Source organism: Phoca vitulina, unplaced genomic scaffold (genome assembly GCF_004348235.1).
Source record: "Phoca vitulina isolate PV1807 unplaced genomic scaffold, GSC_HSeal_1.0 scaffold35, whole genome shotgun sequence".
Lineage (NCBI taxonomy): Eukaryota > Metazoa > Chordata > Mammalia > Carnivora > Phocidae > Phoca > Phoca vitulina.
In genome coordinates this window covers 9834412-9853043 of record NW_022589738.1, presented here as the reverse complement: position 1 = coordinate 9853043, position 18632 = coordinate 9834412, and the positions used below count along the sequence as shown (strand labels likewise).

Here is an 18632-nt window from a genome sequence, read left to right as displayed (position 1 = left end):
ATGCTCTGATAATGACCATGAAATACAAATACAATTCATTGTTATATTTAGAACAGTCACCTCCTTACTATCTATATATGTGTGGTTTATCTATAGCAAATATTTTTATCTCAGGCTGGCTCTCCCTTTGATAGTTAATCACTTAAGTTTATGCATACATAATGAGTATAAATTAATTTCAATATCAACCTTAGCAAAAAAAATAAGAAAAGTTGTATTTCATGTATTCTTTCAATTTAGCAAAAAGTTCTCTAGATAGATCGATATAAGGAAATCATCTATTTCATTAGAAAAACCATATACCAGTACATTAACTTGGATTTTAATTCTAGTTCTACCATTTACTAGCCAGGAGGTTTAAGTATTTTAGCTTCTCTGGCCTCAAATTCCTCTTCCCTAAATATATGTCAGAAGCATGTGGCACAGATTGATTAGTGTATATAACCAACCAGGAACTCAATGAAATTCCTTTATTTTCACCTAAAATTCACGAATTCCATGAATCCCATGGTTTCAAGGAAAAGGAAGATAAACACTATTGGTTGGAATTTATCTGCAGCAAATGTACTGGTTTAGTATAATGGAATATAGATAATCTGTTAAATATAGGACCTTTTGGAAATTTGCAAACACTTAATTCCAAGGAAGTGTCATCATAATAACCAATTCCAATATGTGAGTTTACACTGGATCTTAGTTGAAGAGAGAAAGATTAGCAGGACAGCTGAGTAAACTTAAATTTGAACAGGATACTAGATGATGTGGGAGATTAATTATGCCATTAAGAAATATAATCTGAAAAAAAAAAGAAATATAATCTGAAGTATTTAGTGTTGAAATAGCATGATGCCTACAACTTACCTTCAGACTGAACAGTAAGAAATGTAAGAGAAGACAAATGTAGCAAATCATTAACATAAGAACCAAGGTAGAAAGTATAAGTTTGTGCTTATATATGCACAAGCATATATAATAATAATGCAGAGCATTATTATTAAGCACTAAGATTAAACTATATACACAATGCTATACACACAATTGTGTGTATAGTTTAATCTTAGAATAACTATACTAAAATGTACACACATGCTTGTATTACTTAACACTGTATTTTCCATAAATTAAACAGAATATGGTGATCAGGATATAGTTTACAAATAACTGAAATTCCTCATTAGAAACTGGTGCTAGCAATATAATACTTAGTGATATCTAATTTGACACATTATGGAAGTTAAGAACTAATTTCATATCATGTTATTATTAATTGGCAACCAGTCATTGACAAGAGATAGGTAGTAAGATACACATGAAATCACACTGTAGATTTCTTAAACAATCATTAAACAGCAAATAGTAAAAGCCTTTATTTAAATACTATATCTACTTAACAGGGCTTCATGATTTACTGTGAGATGCTCTGAAGAAAATAATCTATCACAATTACCATTTTGAAGTTTACCTGAAAACATGGTTTTGGTATTCACTGTACATATTTGGTGTCATATGCTTGGAAACAAAGATTGATGCTAAACCTTCAGATCTTGTTTTGTTACTTATGGGAGGAGAAAAGTGATTGGGGCCCATTGACTGGTTCTAGTCTATGCTAGGGACCAAGGAATGAGTAAATGGGGTAGAGAAAGGAGAGAGGGTCAGAACTGTTCACATTTTTTGGAAGTGGGGGACAGGTGATGGGCAGGAATTCATCAAGTGCTGGAAGGAACTAGCCTCTTGGAACCCTGGAAACATAGAAAGATTGCTGAGTCAATATCATACTACTGGGGAATGATTTCCAAATCTGATTACTAAAATGGTCCGAAATAAAGCACAACCAGTTCATTTAGAGTCCAGTGATAATGAGTATGATGCTAGCATATAGAATTTTAAAAATTTAGACGGACGTGATATTGGTTTCTTTGATCAATTAAAATTGGGGGAGATATATATGTATATAAATTCTATTTTTAAATTTTAAGCAATTGAGACCTTGTTAATTAATAAATCAAATGATAATACTCCATGGTGTCCCAAAATCATTACTGAAAAATGCTCTAGTAGTGGTAGGTTATTTGGCTTTCCAAATATACTTACTGATGATCTGTTAACATCCAAGACAAAATTTTCAGGATTACTGTTTGTTGCTTGCAATTCTAAGGTCTCGTGTGTTGGATTAACTAAAGGAATGATCTGAGTGACATACCTGGAAGGAAAAATGGAGTAAACTTATTCATAAACTTGTTCAATGATAATTTTATAAACTTGATGACTATCATGGGTTGAACTGCATACCTAAAAAAGATGTATTTAAGTTCTAACTCCCAATACCTCAGAATATGGAAAGAGGGTCACTGCAGATGTAATTAGTTAAGATGCAATCATACTGGAGTAGGATGGCCCTTAATCCCTTATGACTGGTGTTGTTATAAGAAGATAATGTGAAGACACATGAGAAGATGAGCATATGGCAATGGAGGTGGAGACTGGAGAGTCAAGGAATACCAAGCACCTCTGAGTCAAGGAATACCAAGGATTGCTGGTAAGCACTAGAAGCCACAAGAGGAAAGGAAGGATTCTCTCTTATTGGTTTCAGAGAGAACTTGGTCCTACTGAAACCTTGACTTCAAATTTCTAGCCTCCAGAACAGTGAGACAATACGTTTCTGTTGTTTTAATTCACCCAGTGTGTGGTACTTGTGATGACAGGTTTAGGAAGCTAATACAATGACTTGTGTGAGTTTCAAAATAAGAACAATCATGTATGAACTAATGACATTTTGCTAAATTAGTCCTTGATTTTCTATTTTGGAGACCAAATGTTATTCCACACTGGGTAGTGGAATATATCCCAGTTTTAGGAGCAATATTTACTCATTATTTTATAACTGTTAAATTCAGGCAAAAAAGTTAACACAGTTTAGAAATAATAACAATGAGTAATAAATTCACAAAGTTCTGTCCATTACATCAAAAAGATCCAAACCAGTGATGAGTAAATACAAAAAAAAAAAAAAAAAAAAAGTGGCTGATATTTATGCTCAAAGCAAAGAATAATCAAGAGGATTCATAATTCTCACTTTACCATCATTTCTAATACCTTTTGATGTATAGCATGAAAACTGCCATGCTGTAGAAATGCAAAGTAAAACCACACTGAGATACCACCTCATACCTGTTAGGATGGCTGTCATTTAAAAAAATAGTAATGTTGGCAAGGATGTGGAGAAAATGGAACACTGGTACACCACTGGTGGGAATGTAAATTGGTAGAGCAACTATAGCAAACAATAGGAGGGTACCTCAAAAAATTAAAGAAAACTACTATATGATCCAACAATTGGATCCCAAATACTGGGTATATACCAACTATTTGGTATATACCCAAAATAAATGAAATCAGTATCTTGAAGACATAACTGCACTCCCACATTAATTGCAGCATTATTCACAATTGCCAAGATATGGAAATAACCTAAATGTTCTTCTACAGATGAATGGATAAATAAAACATGGAATATACAATGAAATATTACTCAAACTTAAAAAAGAAGGTAATCCTGACATTTGTTGACAACATGGATGAACCTAGAGGACATAATGGGTTTTTTTTAAAGATTTTATTTATTTGAGATAGAGAGTGAGCAAGAGAGCAGGAGCAGGGGAGCAGAGGGAGAGGGAGAAGCCGGCTCCCCGCTGAGCTGGGAGCCCGATGTGGGGCTCGGTCCCAGGACCCTTGGATCATGACCTGAGCAGAAGGCAGATGCTCAGCCGACAGAGCCACCCAGGTGCCCCTAGAAGACATTATGTTAAGTGAAATAACTCGGACGGAGAAAGACAAATACTGTGTGATCTTATTTATAGGTGGAATCTAAAAAAGTGAGAAACAGTGTAAGTTCTGTGGGAATTAAAATCAATTTCATTGCAAAGATTAATATAACTTGATGACATTAGAAATGGGCAAAGATACAAAAAGTAAGAAGTGTATGTAGCCTGTGATTGCCAGTGGACCAAGGAGCAAAATATATTAACTAAAGAGGTACTTGATTCATTGTTCATCCAGAAAAAGGTTTTCAATTGAATTGAATTTAATAAATATTTTCTTTAATTGCTAGTTTTCCCAATAATGAGAAATGAAGTTTGTAATTACAAATGTATATACTGAGGATTGTCGATGCACATATTTATTACTTAGGGACAAAATTAAATTTCTTGAGTCTAAAATGTTGTTATACTTATTTCTAAACAGTCACGATAAAATATTTTTTCATCAAGACTGTTTCAAACTTATTAATATAGAATAAGAAGGGAAAATTAAAATAACATTGCTTGTCAAATCAAAGAAAAACAAGAAGATGATTTTTTAAAAAATATTTATTTTTAGAGAGAGAGAGAGAGTGAACAAGTGTGTGGAGGGCAGAGGGGGAGAGAGGTATCCTGAAGCAGACTCCCTGCTAGCACAGAGCCCCATGCAGGGCTCGATCCCAGGACCGTGAGATCATGACCTGAGCCAAAATCAAGAGTCGGCCACTTACCCAACTGAGCCATGCAGATGCACCAAGAAGGTAATTTTAATGTGAACCAAGTGGTAGCACCTTAAAAACCATCTCCCGGATGAAGCATATGTGTGAATTCTGAATTATTTTTTCAACTTCTTGTGAGTCTTAAGCTCTTTCAAAATAAAAAGACACTAAAAAAAAAAAAAAAAAAAACACAGTGCCGGGGCAGCTGGGTGGCTCAGTCGGCTAAGTGTCTGACTTTTGATTTCAGCTCACATTATGATCTCCGGTTTGAGAGATCAAGCCACGCGTCAGGTTCCGAGCTGAGTGGGGAGTCTGCTTGAGATTCTCTCTCTCCCTCTCCCTCCAACCCTCCCCCCCCAACTTGTGTTCTCTCTCTCTCTGTCTCTAAATAGATAAATGAAATCTTAAAAAAAAAAATAAGAAGACAGTGCCAAACACTGGTGATGAGAAAATATCATGAACCACTGGGAAGAATGCACTTACCATAAAAGGATAAAACAAAAAATGCCTCTAATATGTAAAGGTTCCTGGGGTGACTGAATTCAATTAATTCCATTTTGCAAATTATTTAGTAAGTGACCATGACCATTCTGAAATTCATTAATAATAATCTGTAAAGCAAATCATAGATTATAATTAAGGCTGTCTCTGACTTAAAAGTGCTGAGTCCTACTTAGAAGTGTTTATTCCACTTTTCTCCGCTTATGCTTGACATAAACCTGGGAACAACTAAGTAATGTATCTCCAACATGAATATTTCCACTGTACTCCAGGCTTTTTTTCAAACTGCCTACTTATCATTCAGATGTTTAATAGAAACTTCAAATTTACAGGTCCCAAGCTGAGCTCTTGATACCTACCCTCAAACCAGCTTTTCTTATAGTATCCTCTAACTCAGTTAATGTCACATCTCTAGTTCCAATTGCTCAGGTCAAAAACTTTAGTGTCATTCATGCCCTGCTGTTTTCCTTATGCCTCAAATATTAGTAGCCAGCAAAACTCATTAGCTCTACTTTAAAAAATAAACCATAACTGAACACTTGTTTCCACACTCACTGGCAATCCTCTGGTCTAACCTGCTGTCATCTTGGTCCTGAATTAGTGTAATGACCTCCTAACTGATGTTTGTCTCACATCACATACAGATTTCAATTCCATGTACATTGTGGATCTAAATATGAGAAGTATAGACAATATATATTTTGAGAAATGACAGAGAAGTTCTTAATGATGTTAGAATAAGAAGAAATAATAATAATAAACTACATTAAAATTCAGAATTTAATGTCATTAAAAGACTCCCTTAAGAGACAGAAAAGGAAATTCACAAGATAAGAAAAGGTATTTGCAACTTATATAACCCACAAAGGTTTGTAGCCAATATATATAAAGAACTATAAGATATAAAGGAAACTACAGACAAACTAATAGTAAAATGGTCAAGGGACATGAACAAAAATTTCAAAAAATCCTATATCAAAATGGCTGATAAACATATGGCAGATGCTCAACCTCATTAGTCATGAGGGAAATGTAAATTAAAAGTACATTGACATAGGGGTGCCTGGCTGGCTCAGTCAGAGGAGTGTATGACTCTTGATCTCAGGGTTGTGAGTTCGAGTGTAGAGATTACGCGACAAACAAAATCTGAAGGGGCACCCGGGTGGCTCAGTTAGGATCCAACTCTTGATTTCAGTTCAGGTCATGATCTCAGGGTCATGGGAATAAGCTCTGCATTGGGCTCTGGGCTCAATGTAGAGTCTGTTGAGATTCTCTCTCTCCCTCTCTCTCTGCCCCTCCCCCCGCTCTCTCCCTCTCCACTCCCCCCTGCTCAAATAAACAAATCTTTTTTAAAAATCTTAAAAAAATAAAAGTACATCAATGTACCACTTTACACACATTACAATGGTTAAAATTAGTCTTACCATACGCATGTTCTTGAGGATGTGAAACAAGTACAATTCCTATATGGCCAGTGGAGTGTAAATAAGTACAACCAATTGTGAATTCTTTGTTGTCATCCACTAGAGTACAGTGATATTGCATTCCTATGTTTGTACCCAATAGAAATGAGCACAAATGTGCAACAAAAGCATATACAATGTTATAAACAACATATTTCATAATACACCAAACTGGGAAAAAAAAACCCAAAAGTTGATCAACAATAAAAAGGAATTTTTTTTTTGCAGCAATGAAAATAAATGAAGAACGGTACACAGAACAACATGAATGGGTCAATAAGTCCTGACTATCATTACAGAGTGTCATATTTAAATATGAGAAAGGGGTACTTGGGTGGCTCGGTGGGTTAAGCGTCCAACTCTTGATTTTGGCTCAGGTCATGATCTCAGGGTCGTGAGTTCGAGCCTCGCATTGGGCTCTGTACTCAGCAGGGGGTCTGCCTGAGATTTTCTCTTTCCCTCTGCCCCACCCACCCCCACTCTCTCTCGCTCTCAATTAAATAAATAAATCCTTAAATATGAGCAAAACAAGTATCAGGGAAAGTTTTGAGTAGGAAAAAAGAACAAAATTTATAATTAAAGACAAAAGCCATGACCATTAATATCTTAAGCATATCAGAAAAAATATTACCAAAATGAAATAAGAACAGAACATTATGATTTTTTAAAAAACCCAAAAATATGTAAAAGAAACATCCAAACAACAACAAAAATGGTGTTGGATGTTGATAACTGGCATGAAAATTCAACAAAAAGAATGGAAGATAAATTCAGGTAAATCTATCTGAATGCAAAAGCACAGATGTTGGTTAAAAAAAAGGCCAAAAAATAAGAAAATTAAAATAGCCCCCAAGTTCTAAAACTAAAACATAGATGTTGTAGGAAGAGAGAAAATAGATGGCATAATTTGAGACTTCCAGAAACTGAAAGTCATGTGTTTCCATATTGAAAGAGACTCCAACTACCTAGAAAATGTATGAAAATAGAACCACACCAATTTATTAAACATTTTAAAAACACTGGATACAATTAATGGCCATCAAACTTCCAAAGAGGATAGGGATCCAGAATAAGGCTGGCTAAAAAAGTAGTTACTATCAAACATTTTTTAATATTATGCAACTTTTAATTACATACAGTAGGACTTAGATAAAAAGAAATTACGCTTTAGAACAACATGACCAAAAGTAACAAGAACTCAAAAAGAAAGAGAAAAGGTGGGCACCTGTTAGTGGAATGAAAAAAAAAAAAAAAGATTGTAAAACTGGTTGTGCTAAATATTTTCACATAAGTGTATTACATTTGTTAATAATTTTATATACATATATAGTTTTCATACATTAATATATTTTTAAAACAAGAAAAAATATAAAAGTAGAAATAAGTTTGTTAGGAAGTTAAAGCAGACACTGCTGGCACCCTACCCAGTTCCCCTGGAAGATTTTTACCAGTTCTCTACCCTCAGACCCCAACTTCTACATGCTTGCTATTCATTTTCCTTCTGAGACCTTCAGATGATTGCCCTTGGGTCCTGCTATCTCCTCAACCGTACAGACAGTAGAAGTGCCTGGGAGTTTATACCTCTTCCCAAGGAAGCTTATAATGACTAGTATGGGAATTCAAAAGCCAAGCATCTCTGCATCAAGACAGGACAAACTCTGAGATGTAATTTATGCTACAGAGCTCTCTGCAGGATCAGATAGTCTGGGACCGTACCTGCAATCACACCCTTGCTTAGCTTCTTCCCTTTTCTTGTCCTGCTTCCCCTATTCTCTTACAGGTTGTTCTTAATGGGAGCACTTCCTTAATAAATCACTTGCTACAGATTTCTTTGGCTACAGATCTGGCCCTGGGAGAATTCAACACTCTTCTGGAGTGCTAAGGGAGAGAAATTAACAAAGAGGTACAGATTTGCCCACTAGTGCACATGCTCTTTAAAAGTACGAATGTGTATCATCATTTGGACAAAAAAAGTCTTGAGACCTAAAGTTTCATTTATCCATGGTGATTGAAATGCAGGAAAGACAAGTTGCAATGGCAACAAAAACAAGAATACTGGAGCATCTACTGGGCCGTTAAAATCAGTCCAATACTATAAGTTATATTTAATTAAAAGCCCTTTATGTTATTACACATGCATGTTGTTTCTTTCACATACGGTAGTTCCAGGGTATTTTAGGTTTGCCTTCAGGCCTAACAGGCTGTATTTTGTTTGAAGTAAGATTGCACCAAATCCTCTTGCAGACCCGCATATTTCCTAATCACCCTTTGTTAAGTATTGTTAATACAATCATTTATGGTACTGTAATATGAAGCAGGAAAGATGCCAAAGGATATTTCTGCTAGAGAATGTAGAGACTTTGGCATGTTTTTATATTCACAAATGTTATTTATTTGTTTAGAGATTATTATCTTTTAAGGGTTTGTAGGACAAATCTTTGGATTTCCATTGGATTTTCTATGTAAATCCACTAGTTTGAATCTGGAAAATTGTATACAAGAACATTCTCCTTAGTCTCTTTTCTACATTTAGTGACCTAGGGCAAATCACTTAGCATCTGTAAACCTCAGTTACCCCATTTGAAACTGAGGCAAATCCCCCTATAGGCATATTAGTCTTAAAAAACATTCATGTAGCTTATATCTATGAACAATGTAGTAACTTCTGGGTCTAGAATTTCCTTTTAAGATGATATGGCTCAAAAAATCCTCATCCTGAATGAAAAAAATTGTGACCTTGAAATGATAATAATGAATGTATTTTACACATATTAGAAACCAAAATGATTTCAAAAATATTTGATTTAGTAAGGACCTTTATTATTAAGCTATGAGGGATTACCTCACCTTTATAAGGAATTACTCTATAGTAATTCATGGAAGCATGTTTTCAATTGTATCTGACATAATCAAAACTGCTCACTAAAATATGAAGTAAATAAATGTCACCTTGAGCTTTGTATAACTGATCTGAGGCCCATAAACTATTTAGAATTCTATTTGTTTCATATTGGATTTCCATTCCTCAATAAAATGCAATCTCTATAGAGTTATTAAAAATAAATAAAAATAAAAGTAGGAATTGTGGGGGCACCTGGGTGACTCGGTTAAGTGTCCGACTCTTGGTTTCAGCTCAGGTCATGATCTCAGGGTCTTGAGACTGAGCCCCGTGTCAGGCTCCTCACTCAGTTGGGAGTCTGCTTTTCTCCCTCTCCCTCTGCCAGTCCTCCTGATCGTGCTCTCTCTCTCTCTCTCTCTCAAATAAATAAATACCTCTTAAAAAAAATAAAACTAGAAATTGTGATTGGGTTACCCCTATGTATCAGCATCAAACCTGGTACCAGACATGTAGTAAGAGCTCAACCATGTAAATATAAATGGTCATATCTCAATGGCACATGGTATTAGCCAAATGACAAAGTATTCTCCACTGTCCATCGCTGACCCGCTGCTTTGCCTTGACCAAACTTTAGTCAGCCTTCTATGTTTCCTATGGGCCCCTGTGCTCTGTTTGTCCCCAAGCCTGAGCAAGCACAAATAAAGTGGAACATGCCTCTTTCCTTGACTTCTCCTGGGAATCCGCTTACCACAGGACGATCCTTTTCCTATCAGTCGCCACCAGTCATTTTCCTTTCCTTGTCCAGCTTTCCCTCCAGAGTCTGCTTATCTCTCCTTGTCCCACCTTTAGCTTTTCCTGTTTGATTTTGAAATGCTTGCAGATTTCTGAGATCTGCGTTCTCCAACTCTTTCAAGAGTCCCTTTCTCTCCCTTGCAATAATCATTTTGAATAAAAGCCTCTCCTTACTAAGTCCTAATTTCTTTTTCTTTCACTTAAGTTTTCCAGGGGGTAGTTTAAATATCAAACCTTCCCTAGAAAGGAAAATCAATTACTAAAAATATATTTATGTCTTATAAAAAAAGATTAAGTGGATTACAACAATATTCTTTTAGATAAATTTTTCTCCTTCCACGAAATAATTTTATCTATTAAATAGAACTTACTTTCCAAGGTCACATTGTATTTCTGGTACTGTGGTTGATTTTGGTAATTCAGTAGTTAATCTCAGTAAATACCAGAACTCGAGAGCCACATCAGGCTGAAAAATAACGCTGGTGGAGAAAAATATACAAAATCTTGTCAGTGGTTTTAGTTTGTGTAATAAAATTGGCAGAAAAAAATCCTAAATAGGTGGTTTCAAATACAATATTTGACAACTGCTCTGTGACGCATTCTACTTTTGTTGTAGATATATTTTTAAATTTTTCATTTTTGGTGAGAAGATCATTATTCAGAAAAACATCATCATTAATATCTGTTTAATAAATGTTTGTTGAGTGAATAAAAATATTTAAATGTTAATGAATTCAAATGTCTTACAGGAGCAATAACAAGAAAAGTCCTGCTTTCTGCGATTAAATCCAATTTAGTTCATTGAATTAAACACCTGTATATTTTCACGTGAAGGCATTCAAGTGACATGCAACTCTGGAGACCTTCCTTTATTATCAGCATGTGCTCACTTTTGGGGGAAACAGAGACAGAACCTGTGACCGTCTAAAAGTATAACTGGAAAAAATAAATAAATAAAATTATAACTGGGCTGGTATCTCAGCTCTGCCATCTTTTATTTAAGTAGACTCGAACAAGTCACTTAAAATCATTTTGAAGGCTTTATTTCAAAGGATCAACAATAAAATATAATGCCACACTCAAACCATACCTTTCATCTCTACAGCCTGTAGTCGCTGGAGAATACTGTAGGACATAGTTGATACATTCTAGCGGGTGCAGTGTAAGTTGCTTAAATCCATTAAGGGCAGCATTGGATAACTGCACATCTAAGTGAATCATTTTCCCTTTTGGATTAGAGAGAGGTATTTCAATGTAAATGCTCTCCTAGAATTACAGAACAAATACAAAATCAGCTCCTAGTGTCAGCATAGAGTGAGTCATTGTTCTATAAAAGCAAATGCAAAGAAAACTTTTACACAACATAAGGCCATTTGTTTTATTTTTCCCCTTGATCCACTGTTAAATATATCTCACTTACTTTTAATCTCTTATATGTTTTTCTTGACTAGTCTTGGTAAATGGTATTTTTTTCAACAACAAATACTTTTAAGACATCCATCTAGCTAAATGCTAAGGAAAGTGTAAAATTACATTTAAAATATAGTTTTATTCAATACCATTATTACCATGAGGTCCATTTGTCAATGTTTTCTCTAGCTGTGGTACTCAAACTTTAGCATGCATAAGAATCATCTGCAGAGGTTGCTAAAACATAGATTACTGGCCCCCTGCCCCAAAGACTCTGATTCAATAGTTCTGGGATGGGGCCTGATAATATATATTTCTAAAAAGTTCTGCTGATCCAGAGGACACACTTGAAGGATCTCTGTACATCAGCATCACGTACTAGGGAAAATCTGAACTAAGAAAAATTCTGTTGATAATACAACTAACTTCTTGTTTAGATTCTTTCCTTCCATTCTGGTTTCTGCTGTCCTGCCCCCCTAGCTACATCCACTCAGCCCTGGAAGGCACTCTTCAGGTTCCAAGACATTTCCTGATCCCCATTCTGACCCATTCTGGCTGATGACTTATATTTCATCCCATTACAGCCACGATCTCCACTAGAGTAAAAGCCATTAATTGAAACAAAAGTGTTAAAAGGTGATTAATAGACAGGACATATCTCAATCTTGAACAAATTTGAGTTGTCTATAATGCCTTAACCTAATGAAATGGAAAATGTTGGGCATTTCAGTCATAATTCAAAATTTGGTAATGGACATACTTCAGGACTTGGAAGTATTTTGAAACTTAACACATTACAGGAATGACAAAAACAACCAAGCTGGTAGGGACAGGTGGTGATGGGGAGAGAGTTATTCACAAAACATATCTTTAAGATAGACATTGCAGCTTCACCCAAGGAATGAACATTTGCTTGATTACCGATATATAAATAAATGAGTGTATTTAGGGGAATGGAAATAGCATTGAGTGTGGTGAACAACATCTGGTAAGGAGAGATGAAAAACAAGAATATATACAAATTTATAATTAAATCAGGATATCATTTATTACAAATCAGATTTAATTATAAATGCATTGGAAAATGGCTATCTACGATAGTTTCAGGAGATATTAGAATCATGGATTCCTAAAATATATGGGCATTTAAATTGCTATAGTAAAATAACTAATGCTCATGATTATAAAGAAGGAAAAATAAAAATATAAAATGCAAAAAACCAATAATGACATTTGACACAGTTTATCATTTCCTAGGCAATCTGAAGTATTTCATGAGACTGTTATAGAATTTAGCCTCCTAGGAAGTTTCTAAGGGTCAAACAAATCAACAACTAAACCATATGCCAGGATAACATATACCAACAACCATATATTGGCCTAGAAACTTTGCCCGGGTCTTTAGACAGAAAACTGAAATGAGATGTCTTTGGGCCAAACACAGATATTTCTCAGAGAAGGTCAGTGTCAGTTTAAAACAATGCTGTAGCTTATTCTTAACAGAAGTAAAAATAGTAGGATCTAAACCAGTGATTTTCAAAATGATTTCATCATAACCTAGAGTAATTCATTTTATTTTATTTTAATTTTTTTTAAAGATTTTATTTATTTATTTGACAGAGAGATCACAAGTAGGCAGAGAGGCAAGCAAAAAGAGAGGGAAGCAGGCTCCCTGCTGAGCAGAGAGCCTGATGCCGGGCTTGATCCCAGGAGCCTGAGATCATGACCTGAGCCGAAGTCAGATGCCTAACTGACTGAGCCACCCAGGCATCCCTAGAGTAATTCACTGTACATCACAATGTGGCCCATATACACATACTGCTGGAAAAAAAGATTCACATAACAATCCCTACTCTTCCCACATGTGACGTTCTCTGATGCTTTCTATTCTCTTATATTCTATTCTATTTCTTAAAAAAAAAAAAAGAATGCTCGTTTTGACCCACTCACCTTTTTTTGAGACCTATACATTGAAAAACTCTGGCCTAAAGAGGAATGAAGTACTGGAATACCGAATTGCTTTATGTCTCATCACATATAGACTTTGAACACAAAGTAAAACAAAACCACTTTCAATCTACTGTGATCGCTGCAATCTACAAGCCACATAACAGAAGCATGCCCTAGTGTTACAAATGTGTGAGGACATTCTACGGTTGGCCGAATCTTAAGAGATGAAAATGAGGATGGCGGGGCGCCTGGGTGGCTCAGTGGTTAAGCCTCTGCCTTCAGCTCAGGTCGTGATCCCAGGGTCCTGGGATCGAGCCCCACATCGGGCTCCCTGCTCAGCGGGAAGCCTGCTTCTCCCTTTCCCACTCCCCCTGCTTGTGTTCCCTCTCTCGCTGTCTCTCTGTCAAATAAATAAATAAAATCTTTAAAAAAGAAAAAAAGAAAGAAAATGAGGATGGCAGCTCTGGGGCACTTGCGTAACAGCCTCTCTTTGACACATCCATGGCAAATATCACTACTTGATCACTTCACTCTTATCCATTAGGTCTGGACACCCCCTCCAAATCAAGCAACCTTCCAGAGAGCAATCGTTAATTGCTCCGAACCACCTGCACTAAAGCAAGACTGCGGTCTCTAGGGAAAGCCGGCAATGGAATTCTCTGGGGCCTCAAAACCAGCAATAGACTCAATAGAAATGAATGTTTCGTTATAGTAAAAAGATTTACGTTTCCAATTAATTAAGAGTGCTGTATTTCTAGTCTGGTAAAATGCATGTCAAATTTAACAACAATATTATAAAAAATAATTTCTAACTTTCATTATAATTTGAATATTTTCTTTCAAGTTTCAATAGATAAAAACCCCTAAATTACACTTTTAAAATATAGTATTGTATGAATAATCTCTTTTAAATATACATCTGCCAAAATACTGTCAAAATTAATTTAGACAAGATTAATTTTCTAACTACATTTCTTAAAGCCATAAAAACTAAATATTTCTTTAAATATTTCATGCACTCAGTAAGTTAAAGAGATTTTTGTCATTCTTCACTTGATGAGATGATCCAAATTTGTAAGTTTATTCTTGAAATACCTCCTTTGTGTTAGCTATATAATCCAAAAATAGATACATAACTATTTTCAACATACGAAACAGAATGTATAAAGGAGTCATCTGCAAAAATGGTTAATAGTCTTATTGTCTAAGGCATCCTGCCACCCCATTCCATTTTATGACAAATAACTCTCACTCAATAGGAAGTATAAAGCCAGGTGAATTTCTGTGACTCACTCTCTATATAAAAAGTGTGAAATATTTGGCTAGTGTATGTCTTGCCAATGGCATATTCTTCCACTTTGATGAGTGGTTTTATAAGGTTTTTTAGAACTAAATGCATATCAATTTGGACTGATTTTGTTTTTGGAAATTCAAGTGAAATAGTAACTATTTTTTCTTTTTTGTCTTTTGTCTTTACATGGGCTCTTTTGGGTGCAATGATAGACAGCATTCCTTTATAAGGTGTTCAGTATGTTGTCTGGATTGTGTACTTAAGGAATATTTTAGCTAACATAATGACTGCTTAAAGAAATTGCTTCCATTTTTCATAATCCTTTTGTGAAAGGAATAAATTATGTATATTTAATCCTGTGGAATATAAGTAAAGATTTTAAAGCATGAAGACGTTCATAAGATGTTGAAATTTAGGACTGAAAAAATTCAAACACCCAGCTAAGATTGGAATATGCTTAAAATATGTACAAACAGATGTATTGAATTTTGCAAATTTTAAACTTTTTCAGAGAAAGTTTGAATACCTATATTCATTTTAATTCTAAAAAATTTTATTTATTTATTTATTTATTTATTAGAAAGGGAGAGAGGGGGGCGATTGGGAGGGGCAGAGAGAGAATCTTAAGCAGGCTCCACTCCCAGTGCGGATCCCAACTCGGGGCTTGATCTCATGACCCTGAGATCATGACCTGAGCTGAAATCAAGAGTCAGATGCTTAACTGACTGAGCCACCCAGGCACCCCCCCATATTCATTTTAAAACAAATATAAAATATTTTCAGGGGCACCTGGGTGGCTCAGTTGGTTAAGCATCTGACTTCAGCTCAGGTCATGATCCTGGGGGTCCTGGGGTCAGGCCCCTCATGGGGCTCTGTGCTCAGCAGGGAGTCTGCTTGTCCCTCTCCCTCTACCCCTCCCCCCCAGCTCGTGTGCGCAAGCTCTCTCTCTCTCATAAATAAATGAATCTTTAAAAAATATTTTCAGCATCTAAATATAATTTATATTTTTATTATTTTCTTAAAAAAGAAGAAATATTTTGAGAGATTTAGAAACAGGTCAGGCCATTCCCCTCTTTCCACTCTCTAGTGGCCTCTAATTGCACGTGGAATAAAATCTCTTGTCTTGCCCTCTGAGGTCCTGCAAGACGTGGCCCTGCCGGCACCTCGGACTGAAAGTATCCCCACCACTACCCCCCACCCACTGCCATTTCTGTCCAAGCTCCAGCCTCAGAAGCATCTTTTCTGTTCCTGGAACACTTGGGCTCCTACCTACTACCTCCCGCCCCACGAAGCTCATTTTGTTCTGAGGGCTGGGACATTTGTCATTTGCTCTACCTGGGTGCATTTCCCCAGTCTTCATGCCACAGTCGACATAACACTGAACTATTTTTGTTGGTACAATTATCACTAAATTTAGCTTAGGCATTTATTGTCATGGTGACAGATAAACTGAACAGACTAAACTTGGTAGCGTATCATCTGAAAACGGTTTCTCATCCACTACTGATCTCTAAACCTGGCAGGATCTCCCTTTCTCCACCTCGCTGTTTTCTCAGGATAGTTCCCAATGCCAGAGCCGTCTCGTTGTCAGATCTTTAAAGAGGTACAAAATCAATCAACACTTTCATTTCATATCCAATGAATGTTTTTCCTGACCTTTCCTCCTGGCACCCCCTCTCTACCCCCAGGACATGTAGTAATTTTTCAGACTGTTCGTGAGGAAGAAGGTGGACGTGACCTGCTCTTTGCAAGCCCCTGCTCTAACTGCCTCTCCTGTAATCACTATGTTAATACAGCTCCTTCAGGTTACAGGATGAAGATGGGATGAAAGGTAAAAGAACAAAGGCCATTTACTTAATTGATACTGATTGATCTTTTCCAGTTGACTTTCTAGGTCTTTCTCTTTTCCTCTTTCTAGCATTACCCATGTAGACTTTTTCTCCTGGGTTCTTCTCACTTTAGCAGAATGTATGTTGAGCAGACCCTTTTAAAATAGCCCAAGCCCAGTCTCCTGGCACTGAGTAGAATCTACTTTGATCTACAAGGTCTTGTCATGTGCCAATGGAAGTGCAGCTGCGGTCACTCTAGGCATTTCCCCTCCATCCATGGTCCAGTCTTTTAGCAAGAACTCAGCAAAATCCAATGGGCATTAAGTTCTCAGTTTTCACTCTTTAAAGAAGCCACTCCCCCTGTCTTTGTGTTCTGGCCAACACATAGAGAGGCTGGACATGGGTGATAGGCTAAAGATTTCTCATCTTTCTTGACATGTCAGAAGTAACATTCCTCCAGCAAAATTCTGTGCTCCTCTTTATAATATGAAGACATCATTGGGCAGGAGCTGTCCAACCAGAGGTAACGTTTCCCAAACTCTCTTGCGCCCAGGCATAGCCATATGACTAGTTCTCTCTAATAGTATGTGGGTGGAAGTGATGTGTGCCACGTCTGTGATGGCATGGTTAAGAAACCAGTGGAAATTCTCTTCTGTTTCCTTTTTCTTTCTCCATCTATATGCAGGAACTGCTGAGTTCCTAAATGTCGATGGAGCCATGTAAGAAGCCAAGTTTAATCACATGGTGAAATGTCATTGAGTTTGGAATCCTGAACCTGCTTTATAATTATGATTAGCTTTGCTTTGTGATTGATTAAAGCTGACACTGTGGAAAGACACAGCTCGTGTGTGTGCCTTCATAGCGTGCTCATGACTATACATACTTATATACATACTTGTACATGTACACATATAGTCTATATTTTATTTTCTCAAGATAAATTCAAAGCAGAATATTAATTTTTTAAAATCAACATCTCATGAGGAAGAAAAATTTCAATATCATGTACAAGATATATGATCTCTCACCCAGAAAAAATAAAGAATATAAAAATACAAAGAAAAGAAGAAAAACAGCAAAATGAGTAAATCAAAATATATATATTTTTATTACGGAGGCTAAAATTTTAAACTAAAAACTTATTGAAAATGGTTGGCAACTCACATATGTTGTTTTGTATTAACTTTTTTATGTTTGACACCGAGGGGATTATTAGTGTTTTTAACTATGCTCCTGAAGGGGAGAAAATCTCGCCATCCTAAGATATGCCTCTTTGGCATATTGATTATTTTAAACTGGTTATTTTTAGGAAACAACAAACACACAAGAAGCTCCTCAGAAAACTAAGTAGGAGTTAATCCTTTTTAAAGAGACATTTACATTTATAAGGGAAATCTGCTTTTGTAAGTGTGTCTCCCACACTGTACCAGGAAGGGGCGGTGGGGGGGATGGGGGGGTGACTCTAAATCCCTAGAGACTCTTATCAATAAGAAAAGGCAAAACTTAAATCTGCAGAGCAATATTACCCTTGTTCACTATGCTTTTCCTGGTCACCTCCCATAAAACTGACTCCCCACCCCCAACATCTTGCTTTGTCTTTAGTTGAAGATAGTATTTAGTATTTAAGTGATAGTATTTAAGTATAACTATTTAAGGTGAAGGCTTCTGCCATTTTGGGGAGTTATTCAGTTTCTTGTGTCTCTCCCATGTATATAAGAAGGAGGCATACATGTTATTAAACATCTGTTTGATTTTCTCCTGTTAATTTGTCTCATGTCAATTTCATTCTTAGACCAGCCAAAATCCTTCAAAGGTATAATAAATGTTTTCCTCCCCGACATTCTTCTCTTACTAACATGAAGAGAGACTTCTGGGTCTCACTATTAACAATACAATGAATTTTATTAAAGGTTGATCATAAAATGAAAAAATTAGTCAATTGTCACTGACAAAAGAACAAATATTATGGAGGCTATGACTGATCTAAAGCTTAAAGCATAGGTTTTGTTCACACACTTATTTTGTTTTCAGAACACATTTA

General features: G+C 36.0%; 1 protein-coding gene across 1 annotated transcript in view; it reads right to left on the bottom strand.

Annotated features, from left to right (window-relative positions):
• CFAP47 (cilia and flagella associated protein 47) overlaps window positions 1-18632 on the bottom strand; it is a 453685-nt gene that overhangs the window by 69145 nt on the left and 365908 nt on the right. Inside the window, exons 52-54 of the mRNA XM_032426488.1 lie at window positions 11202-11377; window positions 10483-10590; window positions 2092-2200 (exon numbers count right to left, since the gene is read on the bottom strand). Of these exons, the coding sequence (XP_032282379.1) occupies window positions 2092-2200; window positions 10483-10590; window positions 11202-11377 (393 nt within the window). The remainder of the gene's footprint in view (window positions 1-2091; window positions 2201-10482; window positions 10591-11201; window positions 11378-18632) is intronic.